Consider the following 20927-nt stretch of genomic DNA (forward strand, 5'->3'; position numbering starts at 1 on the left):
TTCAATAAATCTGAATTTTTTTGTAATAGGATACACAACCATTCATTTTTAAATATGATAATATAGTAATATCAATCTTTGTTAAAATACGTTAACATTCCATTTTCATACGTGTGATTTCAATTTTTTTTATTAAAATACGTAAACATTATATTTTCAAACCTACGATATCAATCTGTCTTAATACATAAACATGTGATTTCAATAATATTACAATTCATTACATTAAAAATGTAATTAACATTACGTTTTCAAGTATGAAATTTCAATATATGTAGTTCAAAATACATAAACATGAAAATTTTAAACGTAAATGTACGAGTAATTTCAATGTATATTAAAAAACGTAAAAATTTGATATTTAAACACGTGGTTTCAATATATATTAAAATACGAATACAAGTAAAAAAAAAACAGATTTTTTAACACCAGTTTTCGTGGTATAAAACAAAGTTTTTTTAATTACGTTCAATTAACAGTGGGTTAATATTTTTGTACTTTTTTCTTCGTGATCGTGATCTTCTAAAATCGTGATAAATATTCATATCTGATTTTGATATTACATATTATACTATGTACACATGTCTCTTCTTACCGTGATTTTGGTCGCGTATAATAAACACGGAGATGGAATCTAAAAGCCAGTGTATCTCCCAATCAGCCGACGGATTTAATTCGATGTGGCATGAGTCTCATATCATCAAAGTGATGTATTTTTATTAGCGCACAAAACGCCAATTAAGATTCAACGCCTGTCAATACAGAAAATGAATGCTTGGCTGAATCACGGGCCATATATCTCGCTATTAATCGATTTGGCAGGCGCTTTTGTTTTATCTTCATCAACTGCGATAGAAATCTGCTGAGCTACAATGTAATTGTACTGAATAAATTTAAATATCTATAAGATTTTAAAATAAAACACTCGTACAATGGTTTATTGATGTAAACACGACTAGTTTCGAGAACTACAGATGTTCTCATAAACTGGTACTGATTTTCACCTTTAGAGTACCTCAAGGCTTTATTCTGGGCCTCGTTCCTACGATTTCTGAAGATATTTGTATCAGATTGATTTTAATTGCTGCAGCATTATATTTTATTTAAACATCAGTTACAATACCCTATGAACCATTTACACTGAGAAATATGGAGAAATTAAAAAAATTAATGCACACAAAAGAACACATTGATTTTTAGAGTTTATTTTTTTGTTTGTTGAAGAGTGTATCAGAAGATGTATGAATGTGGAAGGGGTGAAGATTTTGTGCAGACTGATTGGGATGGCGTTCTTTTCTCTCTGCTTACCCCTGCGGAGAGCGGCGAGATGGTTAGGTTAGAATTGTAAAATCGGGGTGTTTTTCATAGGTATGAAAAAGTGAATATTTCAGAAGGTGACGTGGTTCATTTTCTAAGTCAAGATATGTATATAAGATAAATATTAATTTATATGTACATACATATCGCTCACTCTTTTCAACAACGTCATATATAAAAAAAACTGGATTTTTCAGGAGATCGTTTTTAAAGTTTCAGAATGTAATGAAATGTATTAAAAATAAATATCAAGCCGCTTATAGAACTTTTTACTATGCAACAGATCGTTTTAGGTAAAACCAGAAGGTTTTTTCTCCATTTAAAAATATTTAGTTTATTTAAAAAAATAATTAAACAATACCTTTTCTTCAAAATGCAAAAACAAAACTTTCTGCCCTGTAGCGGGTAAATATTAAGTTAAAAATATGCCGCTTTTGCTTCGATATAGTACATTTTCTGGGCATTTCGAAAACATGCACAACTGAAAATTGACGATTTTTTATTTATGACGTTGTTGAAAGGAGTGAGCGATAAGATATTTGAAGAGGTTAGACCTAGTAATTAGCAAAGTATTATACGAGTGGTAACGGTTGCACACGCGAAGGATATTATTAGATGCGCATTTCGCTTCAATTGGATCGCATGTCATATTATGAATTATCTCGCGTTAGATGTCATATTTATCAGGTGGGGATTTACTCATACAAATAATATTCGAATACAACTTAAATTCAACAGCAAATCGTTCAAACGTTATTCGAAATTCAATACCAAAACCACTTTGAAAGACAAAAAAAAGCGAAAAAAATTGTTTGATACCAGTTTTGATGAACGTTTTTTTCGTCATGTCTACTCGATATGAATCATGCATAAAGTGACCATACGTCCCGTTTTGAACGGGACCGTCCCGTTTTTACATAGCCTGTCCCAATATAAAACAACTTTTTTTTTCATTTTTATAAAATTTATTTCCTCTTATTTTCTTTATCATTTCCTTTCTTTTTAATAATACATAAAAACTATGAAAAAATACGTATTTTCTTGAATATCCATACTATAAGGTTAAAATTGGTAAATGTCCCGTTTTGGGGACAAAAATAAATGGTCAGTTTAATCATGCATCATTCTTCCCTTTTTTTAAGAAAGAAGATGAAAGTCTGGGCATCCCAGGGCTTACGACCTGGCATTGGCTGTATTAAGCGATTACTTTATACACTTGTGTAACGTTCACCATTCTGCCCGTTATTGAACATCCGTATTGCATTAATTTTTGAAACCTGTATATATGCAATGGTCTTAGCACCATTGGGTGCGGATAAGGGTCAAAAGAATAGAAGAATGCCGTCATTCTTCTTAATATTCGTCATTTTATCTTTTTTCAATTTGGGATATTTCCCAATTAGCTGGGAGTCAACATCCCAAGAGGCACAAACAGATCCATAGGTTCTAAAAAAAGAAGAAGAAGAGATATTTCTCAATATTGCCTTTGGTCTGTGGGCAATTTGGGTTAGTAAAATGCCTGATGCGCTTCTGCTGCGCCGTCGTGGGCGTCTCACCTTAAATTCCTCCGATTAATTTAATCAGTCTGGCCTGAAATAGCCAACTTTGTGAACTGGCGTCCAAAAAATAATGTAATTAATGCGCGCGTGTGTTCGCAGATGTCATTTGCGCACCTTTGCGCCACCGCTTCCAAAACTGTGGCGCCTTGTCCATAAAAAAAATCGTTTTTTTTTTTAATGTATTTATTCAAAATACATAATACTGTCCGCCTCCGTAGCGTAATGGTCAGCACGCTCGGCTACCGCATTGGAAGTCAAATAGGAGGTAAAATAAACATAAGTGATTTTTTCACTGTAATATTTATTCAATATTACCATGGACTGGTACCTGAAGCGGAGGGCTGATCACCTTTCCTTCATGTGTAAAACGATCAAGATAACACTGCGTTTATATGACACAGTGCCCTATGCACCATTCGGGTGCGGATAAGGGTTTTATATTATTATTATTTAAACTTCATATAGAGAAAAGAAATCAGTACATTGCTGGGCTTATTGCTAAAAAGCAATATCTTCCGACCAACCAAAAACAGACTAGTGATATTGATCAAAACGTTTGATACCATATATAGCTGTTTGCAATCAGAGGGTAGATAGTACTTGAAGATTAAAAAATATAAATAATACCAAGTAAGCAAGAAAAATACATCACAAACACCTAAATCATTAGAAAACAAAAATATCTTAAATTTATTTTGAGATCAGCGAGAATCGAATCCGCGACGCCAGTTTCGCAGTCGGGCGTCTACCCAACTGCGCCACGAGGCGTGGCAAGTCACTTCACTAGTGACTGGCAGTCGGTGCGAGGCGCTCGCCGTCCACAGTTTGAGAATCTGCGGCGGTGTAAATCAACTGTCACAGTTTCAAAATCAAACCCGCTCTTAGGACGATATTAACTCCTATCAATTCGTCGCTGTCGCGGGTGACAAAATTAAGACCAGCTCCCTTCTGAATTAAACAAATTAAACAACTTGAAAATACAAAACAACGAAACAAACGAATATCGATTTAATAATATAAGTGGTTAGTTTAAACATCGATAAATATATATTTTTTCATCGTAATATTAATTAAAAAATGCGTTTTTTTTATAAGTGCTGCGAAATAATTAATTCGAGTGATTTCACAATGTGTTGAAATGGATTTTTTTGAAGTGATATTCATATATTTTTTTAATTGTTTAAAATAGTATATATTTAAATTTAAAATGCCACCAAAGTCATTGAAGGTGCCAAAAGAAGTAAGTACTATTATATTTTTAAAATCCTTATTTTGTAGAAATTTCCTTGGACTTTTGTAGTGCGCATGTTTTATAATTTTTAAGACTATTCATAATTTTTTTTGCATGTTTTTTTTTAGTAAAATTTAAAGTAAGTCGTATTAAGATGTAAAACGAATTAAATATTTTTTCTTATTGGCCTTTTTTCATATTATAATTTAAAACGCAGTTGTTTTTTAAGCATTAATTGTTTTGAAATATTGTGAAATACAGTATATTTATTTCGCAATATTTAAACGTTTTCAGTAATACTTATTATTTCACAACAGTAGCACATTTTATCAGTTTATTCTGTAATTATTTTTCGTTCGTACAACAGTGTGCACGATATCTTATCAAATATCCTTGTTTTTAAGGCAATATTGCCTGATATTTTCTCTAATATCATTGTTATTACGGCAATATGCGTAATATCTAATCTAATATCTTTAATATTACGGCAATATGCCTAATATCTACTCTAGTATCTTTAATATTACGGCAAAATGCCTAATATCTTTTTAATATCATTGTTATTACGGCAATATGCCTAATACCTAATCTAGTATCTTTAATATTACGGCAAAATGCGTAATATCTAATATAATATCTCTAATATTACGGCAAAATGCCTAATATCTTTTTAATATCATTGTTATTACGGCAATATGCCTAATATCTACTCTAATATCTTTAATATTACGGCAATGTGCCTAATATCTACCCTAATATCATTGTTTCAATGATTTTTCTCGAATTTCGTGGTTTTAACCGTGGGCCACCTCGTTTTGTGCTTCGCTAACTTTGTTTTCTGGCGATGTAGCGACGTCGCCCGAGCACAGACGCTCGTCGTCCGTCCATCGCCGACATCGAGGACAGGATCAACCAGCCCTCGGTGCCCCTGAAGTCCCAGGGAGATGAAGGTCCTCCGGTCATCGTCGATGTGCAAGAGAGCTACTCCGCCGTTGAAGGTAGGAAACAAAGTTTTTCAAAGAAATTATTCAACTTTTTATACATAATGCATATTGGCCAGTTTATTTGGTATTTTTGAACTCAACATATTCCTTCGTATTAAAATATTCTTAGTTTCAATCGGCACATCTTATATATATGTATTTATGTTTAAATATATATATATATATATATATATATATATATATATATATATATATATATATATATATATATATATATGTATATATATATGTATATATATATATATATATATATATATATATATTTATATATATATATATATATATGTATAAAATAAAATTTTGATATCTCAACATAAATGAAGAAGAATATGTATGAATGTCTGGGTATTTATAGGGCTTACGACCAGTTTTAGGCTGGGACAAGTGATTACTTTACACACGTGTAACATTCACCATCCTACCCATAATACACACACACACACACACCCACATATATATATATATATATATATATATATATATATATATATATATATATATATATATTGCGTTGCGTTTTTAGGTAGGATAGGCACTGTTTTTCTTTATATTGAGAACCATTAAAATAACTTGTGTTAAAATTGGCTCTAAAAAAAGTCATTTTTTTTTTGGAATTTCACAATATTATGTAATTACAAGTGCAAAAATATTATATTAGCACAAAAAAAGATCCCACAAAGGCATGGCCTGTGTGTGGGTACACATTTTATTTTAGGCTATAATAAATGGTACTAGAAATAATAAAAATAGATTAAAAGTTCATTTTTTAAACGGTTAGGTTTTAATTTGACGAGTAATTTTTGCATTTAACATTTTGAGTGTGTCCAAATACTTGTTTAGAAACCTGTATTATCTCCATTTTGTCTGCCTCCGTAGTGTAATGGTCAGCACGCTCGGCTACCGTTCTGGAGGTCCCGGGTTCGATTCCCAAGGGGGCTAAAATAAATATAAGTGATTTTTTCACTGTAATATTTATTTAATATTACCATGGACTGGTACCTGAAGCCGAGGGCTGACCACCTTTCCTTCATGTGTAAACGATCAAGATAACACTGCGTTTATATGATGCAGTGCCCTATTCACCACTGGTGTGCAGATAAGGGGTTTGAAAAAAAGAAAAAAATGATTTAAGGCATGATGAATTTAAATATTATTTTTTTTGACATCTCATCAAAGATGAAAAAGAATATGGAAGTCTGCATTTACGGGGCTGACGACCGCCATAGGCTGGTTTAAGTGATCACTTTACACACGTGTAACATTCACCAATTCTACCCATTATTGACAACCACACTACTCAAATTCTTGGAAGTTCTATATGTTATATATGAACCAATTAAGAAATATTGTTCTTGAATCACTAGAACTTCACTAGAGACATCTATTGGTGAGATGAAAAGAAGCTTTTTACTAAGCAGAAACTCTTTTTTTAGTATGTGAGGTCCGAATCCTAGATAATAATCACACACATCGCTCACTCCTTTCAAGAACGTCATAAATAAAAAATCGTCTATTTTCAGGTGTGCATGTTTTCGGAATGCCCAGAAAATGTACTATATCCCAGCAAAATAGGCATATTTTTAACTTAATATTTTAACAGGGCAGAAAATGTTGTTTTTGCATTTTGAATAAAAAGTATTGTTTAATTATATTTTTAAATATACTAAATATTTTTCAAATGGATAAAAAACCTTCAGGTTTTACTTAAAAAGATCTATTGCACAGTAAAAAGATCAATAAGTGGCTTGATATTTATTTTTGATACATTGTATTATATTTTTTATCTTTAAAAACGTTCTCCTGAAAAATCGTGTATTTTGATTTATGACGTTCTTGAAAGGAGTGAGCGACATGAGAAAAACACACTCAAAATGTTGTATGATGAATTAAAATCATTTTATTACTCATGAATCTGTTTTTGTTATGTATTTGACTGTGATGTATTTGTTTCTCATGTATCTTTGTTCTTGGTCCCAGAGGAGACTGGCTACCTCCCCTCACTTGTGTATTTATATTTTTGTATGTTTCTCATGAATATTTGTTCTTGGTTCCAGAGGAGACTGGCTACCTCACGGTCCAGGTGGAAGGCAACCCCGCTCCCACGTTCAAGTTCTACAAGGGGGTCACGGAGATCATCGAGGGGGGTCGTTTCAAGTTCCTCACGGACGGCGAGTACGGCACCATCACGCTCTGCATGCGGAAGGTGAAGCCCAATGATGAGGGAAAGTACAAGATCGTCGTCAGCAACTGCCACGGAGAGGACTCGGCCGAGATGCAGCTCTACGTGTCAGGTAGGAATATTATACATTGAATTATTCGATTGGTGGACGAGTGACGTACTTTCTTCTTCTTCTTCATCATCTTGATCTTCATGTTCATCTTCACCTCCTTTATCATTCTCTTTATCTTCTTCTCTATCTTCATCTTCTTCTTCTTCTTCATCACCTTGATCTTCATGTTCATCTTCACCTCCTTTATCATTCTCTTTATCTTCTTCTCTATCTTCATCTTCTTCTTCTTCTTCTTCTTCATCACCTTGATCTTCATGTTCATCTTCACCTCCTTTATCTTTCTTTTTATCTTCTTCTCTATCTTCATCTTCTTCTTCTTCTTCATCACCTTGATCTTCATGTTCATCTTCACCTCCTTTATCTTTCTCTTTGTCTTCTTCTCTATCTTCATCTTCTTCTTCTTCATCATCTTGTTCCTCATCATCTTCTTCTACATCTTTATCTTCATCATCTTCTATTTCTTTTATATCGTTATCTCTATCTTCTTCATTTTTATCTCATTTTTCATTATCATCTTCATTTTCTTCTTCTTTATCTTCATCTGCTTCTTCTTCATCATTATAATCTTCTTATATCTATTTTTTTTTCTCATCATCCTCTTCTTTCTTCTTTATCTAATGGCTTTTTACTCTACAACAGTGTTCTGTCTGTTAATTTTTTCATTTACACTTTTTACACTTATTTTTAAGATATTAGTATTCCTGTTAGTGGAGTTAGTGACTACTAACTGGAGTTAGTAATTACTAACTTTAATTCGATAAGTGTTTTTTTTTACATTTACAATACACTTTTGTAAATTTATATAACTAATTGTCAAGAATACAAATGAAATATTTTGTATTTATTAGATGGGGTGATACATACCATTCGATAGTGTCAATATAGAACAAAAATCAATCATAAAAATAATAATAAAACAAGAAGTATTGTTTATGTATCTTCTACGTACAAGAGTCCTTATTTTCGTATTTTCCACCAGATTCCAGCGGAATGGACTTCCGCGCTATGCTGAAGAAGAGGAAGTATGCCAAGTGGGGAGAAAACAAGGGCGATCCGGACTGGGGAGACCTCAAGGAGGTCGAAAAACCCCTCCCGGCACTCAAGAAGGTCGAAAAGGTAGGATCCTTTCGAAAAACCCATATCATCGATACATCATTGTATTAACACTGCTCACATGTCGAAAAACCCAGGTTATCAATTGTATTAACTCGGGTTATGAATTGTATCATTGTATTAACACTGTGCTCACATGTGAAAAAAACCCGGGTTATCAATACATCATTGTTTTAACACTGTGCTCCCATGTCGAAAGGCCCAGGTTATCAATACATCATTGTATTAACACTGTGCTCACATGTCGAAAAACCCGGGTTATCAATACATCATTGTATTAAATATGTGCTCACATCTTGAAAAACCCTGATCATCAATATATCATTGTATTATTACGTCGATAGCCAACTGCGCTATAGTGACATCTACAATTATTTTTAATATTTATTATAAAATTACTTTCTAATACATTTAAAAAAATGTTATTTCAAACATTAAATCAACCTTTGAGGTGGATAAATTAGATGTGGTTCTCCTGACGACAATTATCACTTGAGAATAATTGTCCTTGTCTTGGGCTGCTCTAAACAGCGCCTCGACGGTCCAGATCCCCGTCCAATCTCGTATGTTCTTTACTTTTTTCTTGACTTGTTATATTGTATTAAGGTATTTTATTTAAAAACGCCATAAAATTTCTGCATTTGCTTAAAAATTAATCGTGAGACACTCTATGAATGTAATTTAAAAAAAATCAAATAAAGATGTCACTTTAGCACAAACATCAGTATGTATATTGAAAAAAAAACTCAAAAAACCGTTTGCCACAGATGAAATTTAGCATTTTTTTCTTCTTATTTACATAAAAATTCTTCCCTTTTGGGGAGGCAATTAATGTTTTGAATATTGAAAGCATTAACTTTGTGGATCATCTTGATATATTATTTCGAGAAATAAAAATACTTTGTGTTCTGATCCACTCACAATTTTATTAACCAACTAGTTTCGGCAACAACCTGTTGCCCTCTTCAGGGTTACATTCATTACTAAATGTAACCCTGTACTAAAGTTATAAATGTACCCTGCACTAAAGTAATACCCTGTACTAAAGTAATAAATGTAACCCTGAAGAGGGCAACAGGTTGTTGCCGAAACTAGTTGGTTAATAAAAATGTGAGTGGATCAGAACACAAAGTATTTTTATTTCTCGAAATAATATAAGGCATTAATGAACCGGTTTTAAATTGTCTTTTTTTAATATACGTATTTGACGTCTATGTTCAGATTTTTTCCAGGAGACTATGGCATCAAGAATGTATCTTTTTGGTTTATTTTTTTTGTTGACAAGTATGTTTTTTCTTAAGTATGTATGTATTTTATATATTACAGCAATGGTTTATTTGAATGTATGTAAAGGTTAATATTTTTTGTTATTGATTATATATTGTTTTTACCAAAAAATAATACATTTGACAAATGGGTCATTTGAATTTCTAATTTTTTAAAACTTCACAAATAATTCTGAAATAGTTATTTAAGGCAAAAGAATATGGGTGAAAACTATAGAGGTTCAAATAATAATAAATGGTACAATATAGGTTATGTAAAGTACAGTGGAACCTCTCATAACGCGTAATTCACATAGCGAAATAAAAAGTGTGAAAAAGTTGCTCCTTTAACGAACAATACTTCGTATAACGAGTCACAGAGTTTCTCTTAACCTCCATGGTTTTTGACCCGTAAATATGTTTTTATCAACATATGACACTTTATAAATAATATGACATACAGTAAACCTCCCTACAAGTTATATAACGTTGAGATTGGTTCCGCGTTATCAGTCAAAACGTTACAGGGGGATAATATTTCCAATTTTTTTTTTGTCCGCCTCCGTAGTGTAATGGTCAGCACACTCGGCTACCGTTCTGGAGGTCCCGTGTTCGATTCCCAAGGGGGGTAAAATAAATATAAGTGATTTTTTCACTGTAATATTTATTCAATATTACCATGGACTGGTACCTGAAGCGGAGGACTGATCACCTTTCCTTCATGTGTAAACGATCAAGATAACACTGCGTTAATATGACACAGTGCCCTATGCACCATTGGGGTGCGGATAAGGGTTTTATTACTATTATATATTCTATTTACATTTTATTCAACGGGAACGACTTGACCGAATATACAGACCTACTGCTTTATATGGGGGATCAACATTATAAAAAAAATTGCTGCAAACGTTATAGGGGAAAACCTTATACGAATTTGCCTTATAGGGGGGTTTACTGTTTTTATAAAATACAATATCGCCGATGGTTGTCAAATATTTTCTGTGCAAAAATTGTTTTTTTTAGGAACATATGATTTTAAGTCTTTGTGTTTTTGGTTGTTTTTTCTTGTTATAACGCCGGAGTCTTTTAGAATGATATCGAAACCGGCTGGTTTCGGGATACCCAGCACGACGGCAGTATTGTGATAGTGTTTGAAGGCAAGGAGGTGTGCCACGTGCCGCCCGACGATCACTTTGAGGAGCACTGGAAATGGATGAAGGTTGAACGGGCGCAATAGCCGTCACCAAATTAAAATATATTTAAAATCACCAACCCATGACGAAATTTTCCTATACTCATAAACTGTAAACATAGCAATTTTTATGTGCAACATTTTGAGTGTGTTCAAATACTTGTTCACAAAACTGGATTTTTTTGCATTTTTGTCATCTCAATGAACAAGATATTTTTGTCGATGCTGATCTTCTTCATCTATGTTGAGGTCGAAAATCCAAATTTTTGATTTTATATATACATTTTTTTCGAGTGTAATATGAAGTACTTATACATTTACTATAAAGATAATAAAATAAAGCTTCAGTCCTCGCTCTGTCACAACTCGATTCCCATTTTCAGACACAGGGCGCATATGCCTAACTAAAAATTAAATAATTAAATATTTTTCTATATTCTTGATTGATTTGCTATTAAATTTATGATAAAACATGACGATTTGAAAATAAAAATTAAACTCTTGTATAAAAACCACTTTTTTTGAGTTTATTAATGTAAACACGACTTGTTGAAAAAAACATGCATATTCTCATTAATATTTTAAAATTGAAACTGTATTTTTAAACTGTTGATGAGAACATCAATAGTTCTCAAAAAAAGTTGTCTCTATATTTATACACTCAAATGTGGTTTTGTACAAGTGTTTTATTTTTTATATTTAACAACGTATCATAATTTTATTTTAATTATTACGCCAATTAAAAAAATGGTATTTATACAAAAAAATGTGTTAAAATTTTTATCAATTTAAAACGAATAATTTCTGTAAAATGCCATTTAAAAAAAATCTAAATTAATGTTCTTGCTTTGTTTGCAGTTATGAGAAAATTCCTTATCCAACATTATCATTATCATTCATACTCGTACAAATCTAAACAAAATCAGTTATTTAAATATTTAAAAACCACTTCTAAATAACGTACATTACACAAAAAATTATCAAACAGGAAAAGTATTTTTTCAGGCGCTGAAAAATATACACAATTTCATCGATTATGACAAAAATTATATCGACCTTCAAAATGGAGGTGTCGGGTTTGATTCCTGATAAATATCATGATAGATTTCTTGAAAATGTCTCAAAAGTTCGAGTATTGTATTATCTTTGTTTTTTAAGTAACATCTTTGTTTTTTAAAGCAGTATCTTTGTTTTATAAAGTAGTATCTTTGTTTTTAAAGTAACATCTTTGTTTTTTTCAAGTAGAATATTTGTTTTTATTCCTTTCTTTTAATCAAATTAATTTTAATATCGTAGTAAGTAGTGTTTTCTTTATTTTCATGAGTAGATAGATATTTATTATTTCACATTTTCGATACTAACATTCTTTTTGTCACTAATTTTTTTCTTGTACAACCATTAAAGAATTACATTTCTACGTCGCGAAATTGGAGATAAATGTAAAAAAAAAGTTATTTTAACTTGTGCGATGGCAGCGCCATCTGTTGAACGGAACGCAACTCACGTAGTACGAAAAATTGCCCATGGCAGACGGCATGGTTCTTGACGCTGCTGTCACTCAATAATAATAAAAAAGTGTTTCAGAATTCACAACTTTTTAAGAAAAAAATATTTTTTAAAATCTCTTATACTTTATCCAGCGATTGCTTTGAAAATACTTTATGTAGCACCATTAATTAACGTACAAACTACCTCTTTTTTATCTATCCACATAAATACAAATGTAAATTCGTTTGTTCAAAATCTTAAAATTTCCTAAAGTTAGTCATTCGCAAGTATTTTTTTAACGCAATGGCAACGCCATCTGTTGAAAGTAAGGGCAACTTACTACTGTTAAAAAATTCTCATGGCGGATGGCATGCTACTAGTCAATTAATTTTTACAGTATTTTAGATCGGATTCTTGATTCGAATATTTTTATTACTTAGCAAGGATTGTGAAATTAAACATATTAGAGATATGTTTATATTTTATTTCTGATCTATTTAACATACTGAGCCACAGTTACTCGTGGCTGGGTGTAGCTGTAAATAATAAAAAAACGTATTTTTTTAAGGAAATGTATTTCTTTTTTGGTTTTGAATGTAGATTATTTATGTGTTCGAAATATTTTTTTAAAAATTCGCCAAAAATATCACTTTCATTTCATAAATTATTTAGTTATTTTTTTAATATAATATGTAAAAAAAAAAACTATTCAGGTTGACAAACATAATGTGTATTTTACGTATTATATTGTAGCATCTTTGTTTTTTCATGAAGCGTCATTGTTTTTTCAAGAAGCATTATTGTTTCTTCCCGAAGCGTCTTTGTTAATTCAAGTTATATATTTTTGTTTTTTCAATTAGCATCTTTGTTTTTTCTTAGTAACGTCTTGGTTTTTTCAAGTAGCATTTGTTTTTTTAGATAATACATTTTTTTCTAGTAGCGTCTTTGTTTTTTCTTAGTAACATCTTTGTTTTTTCAAGTACCATCTTTGTTTATTCAAGTAGCATCATTGTTATTTCAAGTAGCAACTTTATTTATCAAGTAATATCTTTGTTTTTTCGAGTAGTATCTTTGTTTCATGAAGTAGAAAAGTATTTATAAATTTAAAATTAAATTGGATAACTATAAAAGGAAATAAAAAATACATATCATATTTCGAACACGTAATTAATGTACATTTATGTGATTTATTAAAATCATAATTTATAAAATTTATCTTTTTATAATTTATGGATTTTTAAAAAATAGTATTAAATATTGTTTGAAATTTTTAAACATTTTTATAAAATTAAAAATCCATAAATAAATAAACAAATAATTGTAAAGGTTGATTTCGCCTATTCAAATAAAATAAAATAATGTATGGTTAAAATAATTAAATTTAAATTATTTTTTCTCAACTACAAAAAAAAATTATAAATTTGGACAGTCGTTCTATTGATTCTTAGAAATTAAAAATTCGAAAATGATAGTTATTTTTCTAGCCACTGGTTCTCAAACATTTTAGAAAACGTCACTCGTTTTATGCGCTCCAAAGGTTGAGAATCAGTGGCGATTTCAAACGCTTTATGTCTTCACAAAAAGGCATGTATTTTTATCCTCTTTTAAAAAAATATACACACGAAATTTAGAAAAATAGGCGATTTTTTTCTAATACATTTTTTCAAAACTAACTAACAAGCAAATTACAGTAATTCAATTAATTTTTGCTTAATTTTCACTTGTGTATATGCTTTTTTGTACATTAAAAAGAAAAGAAAGAAAAAACAAATACGGTTTATGAATCTATTTATTGTCTGTTTGTCTTCGTAGCGAAGTGATTACTAAAATACGATATAAATGAAAGAACAAGGTTCAATTCCAAATGTCGTAAAAAAAGGATTTTTTGGTGTATACACCAATTCTGGATTATACCTTTCAAAGACTTTTATCAAGATATTGCTGATTAAAAAAGATTTTCTCAACAAAGATGAAGAAATTATCAATTTTATAAATTTTTCCATCTCTCTAGTGTAGTGGAAAGCGTTAGACTAAAGGTCCAGGGTTCGATTCCCAGGGGGGTTCAAATTAAATATATATGATTATCACTCTCATATTGATTTTATGTCACCCCCAACTGGTACAAGAAGCGCAGGGCTGATCGCCTTGGTTTTACGCAATTAACGATCAAGATAATACTGCGTATATACGATGCCGTGCCCTGTGCACCATTGGGTACGGATTTATTGAGTGTTTTTTGTTTCAGTTTATGATATATATACTGTTTTTTTTAAATTTGAGTTTCTATGGTTGTCAATCGTAGGGTTTAAAAAGTGGTCACCTAAACCAGACAATGACGGGTGGTAGGGTCTGTAAAAAACGCCAGTATACGGCGAAACAGCTGTCACAGAATGAAAAATATTGATGGATTCATTTATCGTGTTTGAATTTTTTTACCATTTAAAAACAATATGTATTATTAAACTCTTCAAAAACTGCTTCAAATAATGAAACTAAGCATAAAGTCATTTATTTGTATTTAAAAAATAATAACATTGAATAATTTAACATCTTTTTTCTTTTTTTTTTTTTTTTTACTTAATTTAGAAGATTTGCTTTGCGATACATCTCAAGTAAGTACTAAAGTCGCATATTTTCCTTAGACGAAAAGTATATTTAAAATTTGAATATGCGAACTCAACCAATATGTAATTTACATCGGAATTTTGAAACCACTTATTTTTTGTTTTATTTAAAGCAAATATTTTCATCAGCCAATTACTATAGTATAGAAACAGATTTTTTCCTTCAAAACACCGTACTGTCAATAATATATTTAAATCCCTGATAATTAGTAAAAAAAATCAATTTTTAACGATAATGAAAAAGAGATAAGTGGTCAAATACCACTTTTTTAAAATAATTTATAAATGGAGATTTTTTAATGGGTCAAATTTTTAAACAGTAAAAAAACAAGATTTTGTAAGTAGTTAAAGTTTTTGTCTGCCTCCCTAGTGTAATGGTCAGCACGCTCGGCTACCGTTCTGGAGGTCCCGGGTTCGATTCCCACGGGGGGTCAAATAAATACAAGTGATTTTTTCACTGTAATATTTATTCAATATTACCCTGGACTGGTACCTGAAGCGGAGGGCTGATCACCTTTCCTTCATGTGTAAACGATCAAGATAACACTGCGTTTATATGAAGCAGTGCCCTATGCACCATTGGGGTGCGGATAAGGGTTTTATTATATTATTTAAGTTTTGAACAATAAAGAAATAGGGATTTCTAAAGGGGTCAAATGTTTAAACAAAAAATATATTGGGATTTTGAAGGGGTCAAAATTTTTTGAATAAATAAATTGAGATTTTAAAAGGGGTCTAATTTTATGTATTTAATATAAAAAAAAGAGGGATTTTTGATTGGTAATTTAAAAAAAAAAACATGAAAATTTCGAAGGGATAAGGTTTTTAACAAAAAAAATAATTACGAATTCAATGACGTCATGATTTATATAGAATATGTGACTTGTGATACGGTCAAGGTACAATAATTAAAATGATATTTTAATAGCGTAAAATTTTGAAGCAAAACAGAAAATGCATCAAGTTTTTTTTAAACAAAAAAGTCAAGAAAATGTTTGTATTTTATTTAATTTAATTAATTATTTGATTCAGCTAAAGACGAGGGATTGACAGCCATTTTAACAAGCTAGCCATTCGCAAGCTACTTTAGCAAAGCTTTGACTATCATGAATTGTGGATTTTGGTGAATATGGCAAAATGAAAATTCAAAGTGTTCTCTTTCAAAATTCCGATGTAAATTATTCCTTTTACATTAAAAAAAGTAGATTTGTGTTTTGATTTATTTAGATTTATTTTTTCTGGTGTGGTTTCATATTCTGCTAATATTTTAGGGGGTATTTGATATCAGAAGGCGAAAATCTTTAGAAGAGCTAATTCCCGATTGGCCAAAATTGATGGAGGGTGTCAAAATAAAGGTTCGATTATAAATAAAATGGAGATGCGCTGCCCTCTTACGCGATTCACAAGTATAAAAGAAAATAAAACAGCGTAAAAATAAAATAAAACAAGAAAATCGATCAAACTTGGACTGAGAACATGTCAATTTTTGTTCCCATGAAATTTGGGTGAATTTCTTTTTTGCTACATTTAATTTTGCAGTTATAAAAAAGATTTAAAAAACTGTCTTAATATAAAATAATTTTTTGTCAGTATGTGATGTCATTGAAATGTGACAATATATATTTTTTTTATTATTTGGTATTTAATTTGTGGAATTATGATTTAAATACAATGATAAAACACTTCTCTAAGACCACTTTTGAGTTCATTATTGTAAACACGACTAGTTCAGAAGACAGGTACCGGGTTCGATTCCCAGCTGGGGCAAAATAAATGAAGGTGAATTTTCACTCTTATATTTATTTAATAACACTCCTGACTGGTACATGAAAGGCAGGGCTGATCACTGATTCTGCTTTTAAAATATTCAGTGCCCTATGCACCGTTGGGTGCGAATTATGTTTAAAAGAAGAAGAATAAGTTTTGAGAATAACAGACGTGCAAAAAGTATAAATACAAATTCGTTACAAATATTATATATGTTTTGTGTTTTGAACTGAAATTTCTTGGTGGAACTGTATTTTGTATAATAAAATAACAACTATGTAGTTTTTTTTCCACATATATTTTATTTGACCAGTGATTGGGTTTTATTGGGTTTAACGATGAAACCCAGTCACTGCTCAAATAAAATATATGTTAAAAAAACTAAATAGATATTTTATTATACATACGGGTATACATGTGTGTGTTTCAAACGCACAATTCCAAAGCCATGTCAGTTTTCCAAATGCTTTTTCAGTAATGTGTTTAATGTAGGCAATGCTTCTGCGCCTATATGGAACGCATGCGTCTAGAATTTGTATTTATTAAAATACATGAGGCCCAGAATGGAGCCTTGAGGTACTCCAAAAGTGAGAATTAGTACTTGTTAATGAGAACATCTGTAGTTCTCGAACCTAGTCGTGTTTACAATTATAATCTCAAAGGTGGTCTTATACAAATGTTTAATTTTTATATTTGAATTTTGACATGTATATGTAAAATATCGTGTTGTGGAATATGTCATTGATAGAATTCGAATAAAGTCATAACTTATTATTATTATTTATTGAAAAGTAAATTCTTTGAATTTTTTTCATTTGTCTATTTTTTTGTTGCAAATCCATGAATCAATTTAATCTCTTACGTAAAATGTAGTGACAAAACGTTTATAATTTTAGATGATTTAATTTTTTTTATAAATGGACAACAAAGATCTTTTTTTTTTATTTATTCAAATCTTCTTCAGTTATGTATATTAATAATTTAGAAATACTTTTCTCAAATTGTCAATTATTTTTGAAAAAAAAATTGAAATCACAATTACAATTTTTACGAATACTTGTGAATTGCTGTATGTTGGGTTTAAATAAGGACTATGGCTAAAAACTAAAACACAAAAATAAACTAACACGCAATAAATAAATAAAAAATAGCTAAAACAATTATATTTTTATGGGGACTATGCATTTTATCAAAAAAATTAGTTGAACAAGTAAAATTTTGGATGACAGCGTCAATAATGCATATTCTCGATGAACAAATAGGAAATATGGGTTTTAACTAAAAAGGCAAGGAAATGGACTGCTTGTCGATATATAAATTGATTTATCAATATATATTAAATTAATCGACTAACAAAATAATCAAATGAAGAATTGGATTAAGAATTTTAGAAATTTGCAATTAATATTATATATTTTATTAATATCGATCAAATCACGATTCACAGCTCTTCGGAATTCATTTAAATCTATGAAAATTTTTTCGCTTGTCAAACTATGTCGAATAAAACTATTTTTTAAAGCTGGTAAGGAAGCTTGATTGGTTATTATAATACTTATATATCGTAGTAACTGGATTTCTGTTTAAAAAATAAAATAAAATTAAAAAAAAGATGAAAGGTAACTATATACACCATTCATAGTTTTGCATTCCGATGTCAAAAGTGTTATTGTGATCTCTGGAGTTTTATGGCTCTTTTCCAATATTTCTATTGGAAATTATTAAAACTTTCCAATAGTATATTTTTTTCGTAGTCATTTATAGAGATTATTCACAAAACACATCAAAAACATAAATTTTAATGTTACGTATTTCAAGTTCTGTCTCACAAAAAATACATCGCTCACTCCTTTCAAGAACGTCATAAATCAAAAATCGTCAATTTTCAGTTGTGCATGTTTTCGGAATGCCCAGAAAATATACTATATCCCAGTAAAAGAGGCATACTTTTAACTTAATATTTACCCGCCACAGGGCAGAAAGTGTTGTTTTTGCATTTTGAAAAAAAAGTCTTGTTTAACCATTGTTTTAAAATAAACTAAGTATTTTTCAAATGGAGAAAAAACCTACAGGGTTTACCTAAAAAGATCTGTTGCACAGTAAAAAGTTCAACAAATGGCTTGATGTTTATTTTTAATACATTGTATTATATTTTTAAACTTCAAAATCGTTCTGCTGAAAAATCAAGTTTTTTGCTTTATGACGTTCTTGAAAGGAGTGAGCGACATATGATCCAATTGTTATCAAAGTCAATATGATCTAATATAATCACTGGGATGCTCAGACTTCCTTCTTCTTTCGTTTCAAAACCAAAGATGCTTTGTCTGAAGTTGATAAAAAAAAAAAAAAAAACTAGTTATCTTGTTAGTATAGTCCAAATTAAATGGGTCCAATTATTTTTTCTGACACAGTTTGATGTTGCAAACGCGAGGCGAAATAGCTGTCTGAAAAATAGACCAATTCAGTAGATTCATAAATTGTGTTTTGATTCATATTAATAATTGAAGATTATATTTTAAATATGTTGCGCAAATTTTAAAATTCTGTTTAAAAATAATTAACAACAAAACTAAATTGAAAAATCGTTGCCATTTTGACTGGGGTTTGGAGAGAAATTTGTGGATATTTTTTGATGCTGACTAAATTGCTTTTTTTCAGGTGTACATACTCTTTGGCTTTTGTTATTTTGAAATTTTTGGCACAAATCGTTACGCAGGGGAGATCTGAAATGCGTCGAAAGTCCTCCGTTCGTCGTCTTTTGCTGTGTTTTTTGAACTATAGGTCTTGAAGAGTGTTTTTTTAAAACGTATATGAATGTTTAAGGCTGATGTCTCTTTTGGAAATTGAATTTTTTCATGGAGCTTTTAGCTGCATGCCGAAAGGGCTCAGTGTTTACTGCGACTTAGAAAAAATCCACCTGACTATGTGGAATTTAAAATGATATGTTTTCAGCCTCTTTTTGCAGCTTAAACGTATGTTCTCAGAAAAATACATCGGATTTTGACTGAAGTGATATTTTTTGCTTCGACCGCATGTAAAATGCCTTTAACATACAACACATACATTAAAAAATCATATCCCTACTCCATTAATTCATTTACATGTGTCATATTGAATTAAGTACCATTTTCATTAATTTCTAAGAATCGATAATCGACTGTACAATTTATGTTTATTTTTTTTCTCTTAGGTAATAGGTTGTCCAAAAAGTGTATTAGATTTTTATTAAAATTACAAGTTCTTAAAATATATCATTTAAAAAAAAAAATTGCTTTACAAAATGGCAATTGAACATACTAATATGGTTTTTGGTTTTTAAAGTTCTATTACACTTTTTGGAAAACCTATAAAAACCCCTGAAATAGTACCACGTAAATTTACTGGTCTTATAAAAAGCTTCCTTTTGCTGAACAACTTATAAATTTAAATGAAAAAGATTGGTCATATCTCAAAAGTTTACTTCATTATCATAAATATATGACAGTGCATCAATTCAGCACTTAGTCTAGTGATTTTATACATTTTTAATTAAAAAAATTAATGAATATGCAAAAAGGAAGTTATTTATAAGACCAAACCATATTTTAATATTTAAGTAAAAAATATTTTATTAATTCAAGCTAGATGTTAAGTATTGTGGATATCGAAAGAGAAAACGGTGTTTCAGAAGTTTGTTGTGCCTTTGGTCCTAACGGATTCCCGCAGGGTCGCTGTTTAGGACCGGTTATAAAAAATATGTATAGTATTAAAGAATGCACAGGATTTTGAAAACAAATCAATTTATAAATATAAACCAAGATGTTTGAAAATATTATCGAGAATATTTCTGGTAAATTGGAAGAAGTTTGTAAATAATCCAATTTATTTGTTTATCAATTGAAACATTCAGGATTTGATTGCAGGATGTCAGAACCCTTGCATGGTTTTGACTCAATGCTAGACTAAGAACAAGTAATGATGAATACACCATTTGACTGGATATTTGATGCATGTATGTTTTAGAAAACCTCCCATTCGCGGCGTCCATCGCTGGCCGAATTAATACCAGACTGGCCCACTCTTCACCCGTTCAG

The 20927-nt window shown here is 30.4% G+C and overlaps 1 protein-coding gene across 32 annotated transcripts in view; it reads left to right on the forward strand.

Annotated features, from left to right (window-relative positions):
* The window catches only part of bt (projectin protein bent), a 288017-nt gene that overhangs the window by 129018 nt on the left and 138072 nt on the right, over positions 1–20927 (forward strand). For 27 of the 32 annotated variants that reach the window (XM_088260322.1, XM_088260293.1, XM_088260290.1 and 24 more), the window contains 5 exons: positions 4958–5105; positions 7166–7402; positions 8382–8518; positions 10874–11002; positions 16359–16442. In XM_088260322.1, coding sequence (XP_088116448.1) covers positions 4958–5105; positions 7166–7402; positions 8382–8518; positions 10874–11002; positions 16359–16442 — 735 coding nt within the window. The remainder of the gene's footprint in view (positions 1–4957; positions 5106–7165; positions 7403–8381; positions 8519–10873; positions 11003–16358; positions 16443–20927) is intronic. The other 5 variants (XM_088260302.1, XM_088260300.1, XM_088260301.1 and 2 more) reach the window with 1 other exon arrangement.

This window comes from Brachycentrus maculatus, unplaced genomic scaffold (genome assembly GCF_059751285.1).
Source record: "Brachycentrus maculatus isolate JH-2025_06_01 unplaced genomic scaffold, ASM5975128v1 h1tg000131l, whole genome shotgun sequence".
NCBI lineage: Eukaryota > Metazoa > Arthropoda > Insecta > Trichoptera > Brachycentridae > Brachycentrus > Brachycentrus maculatus.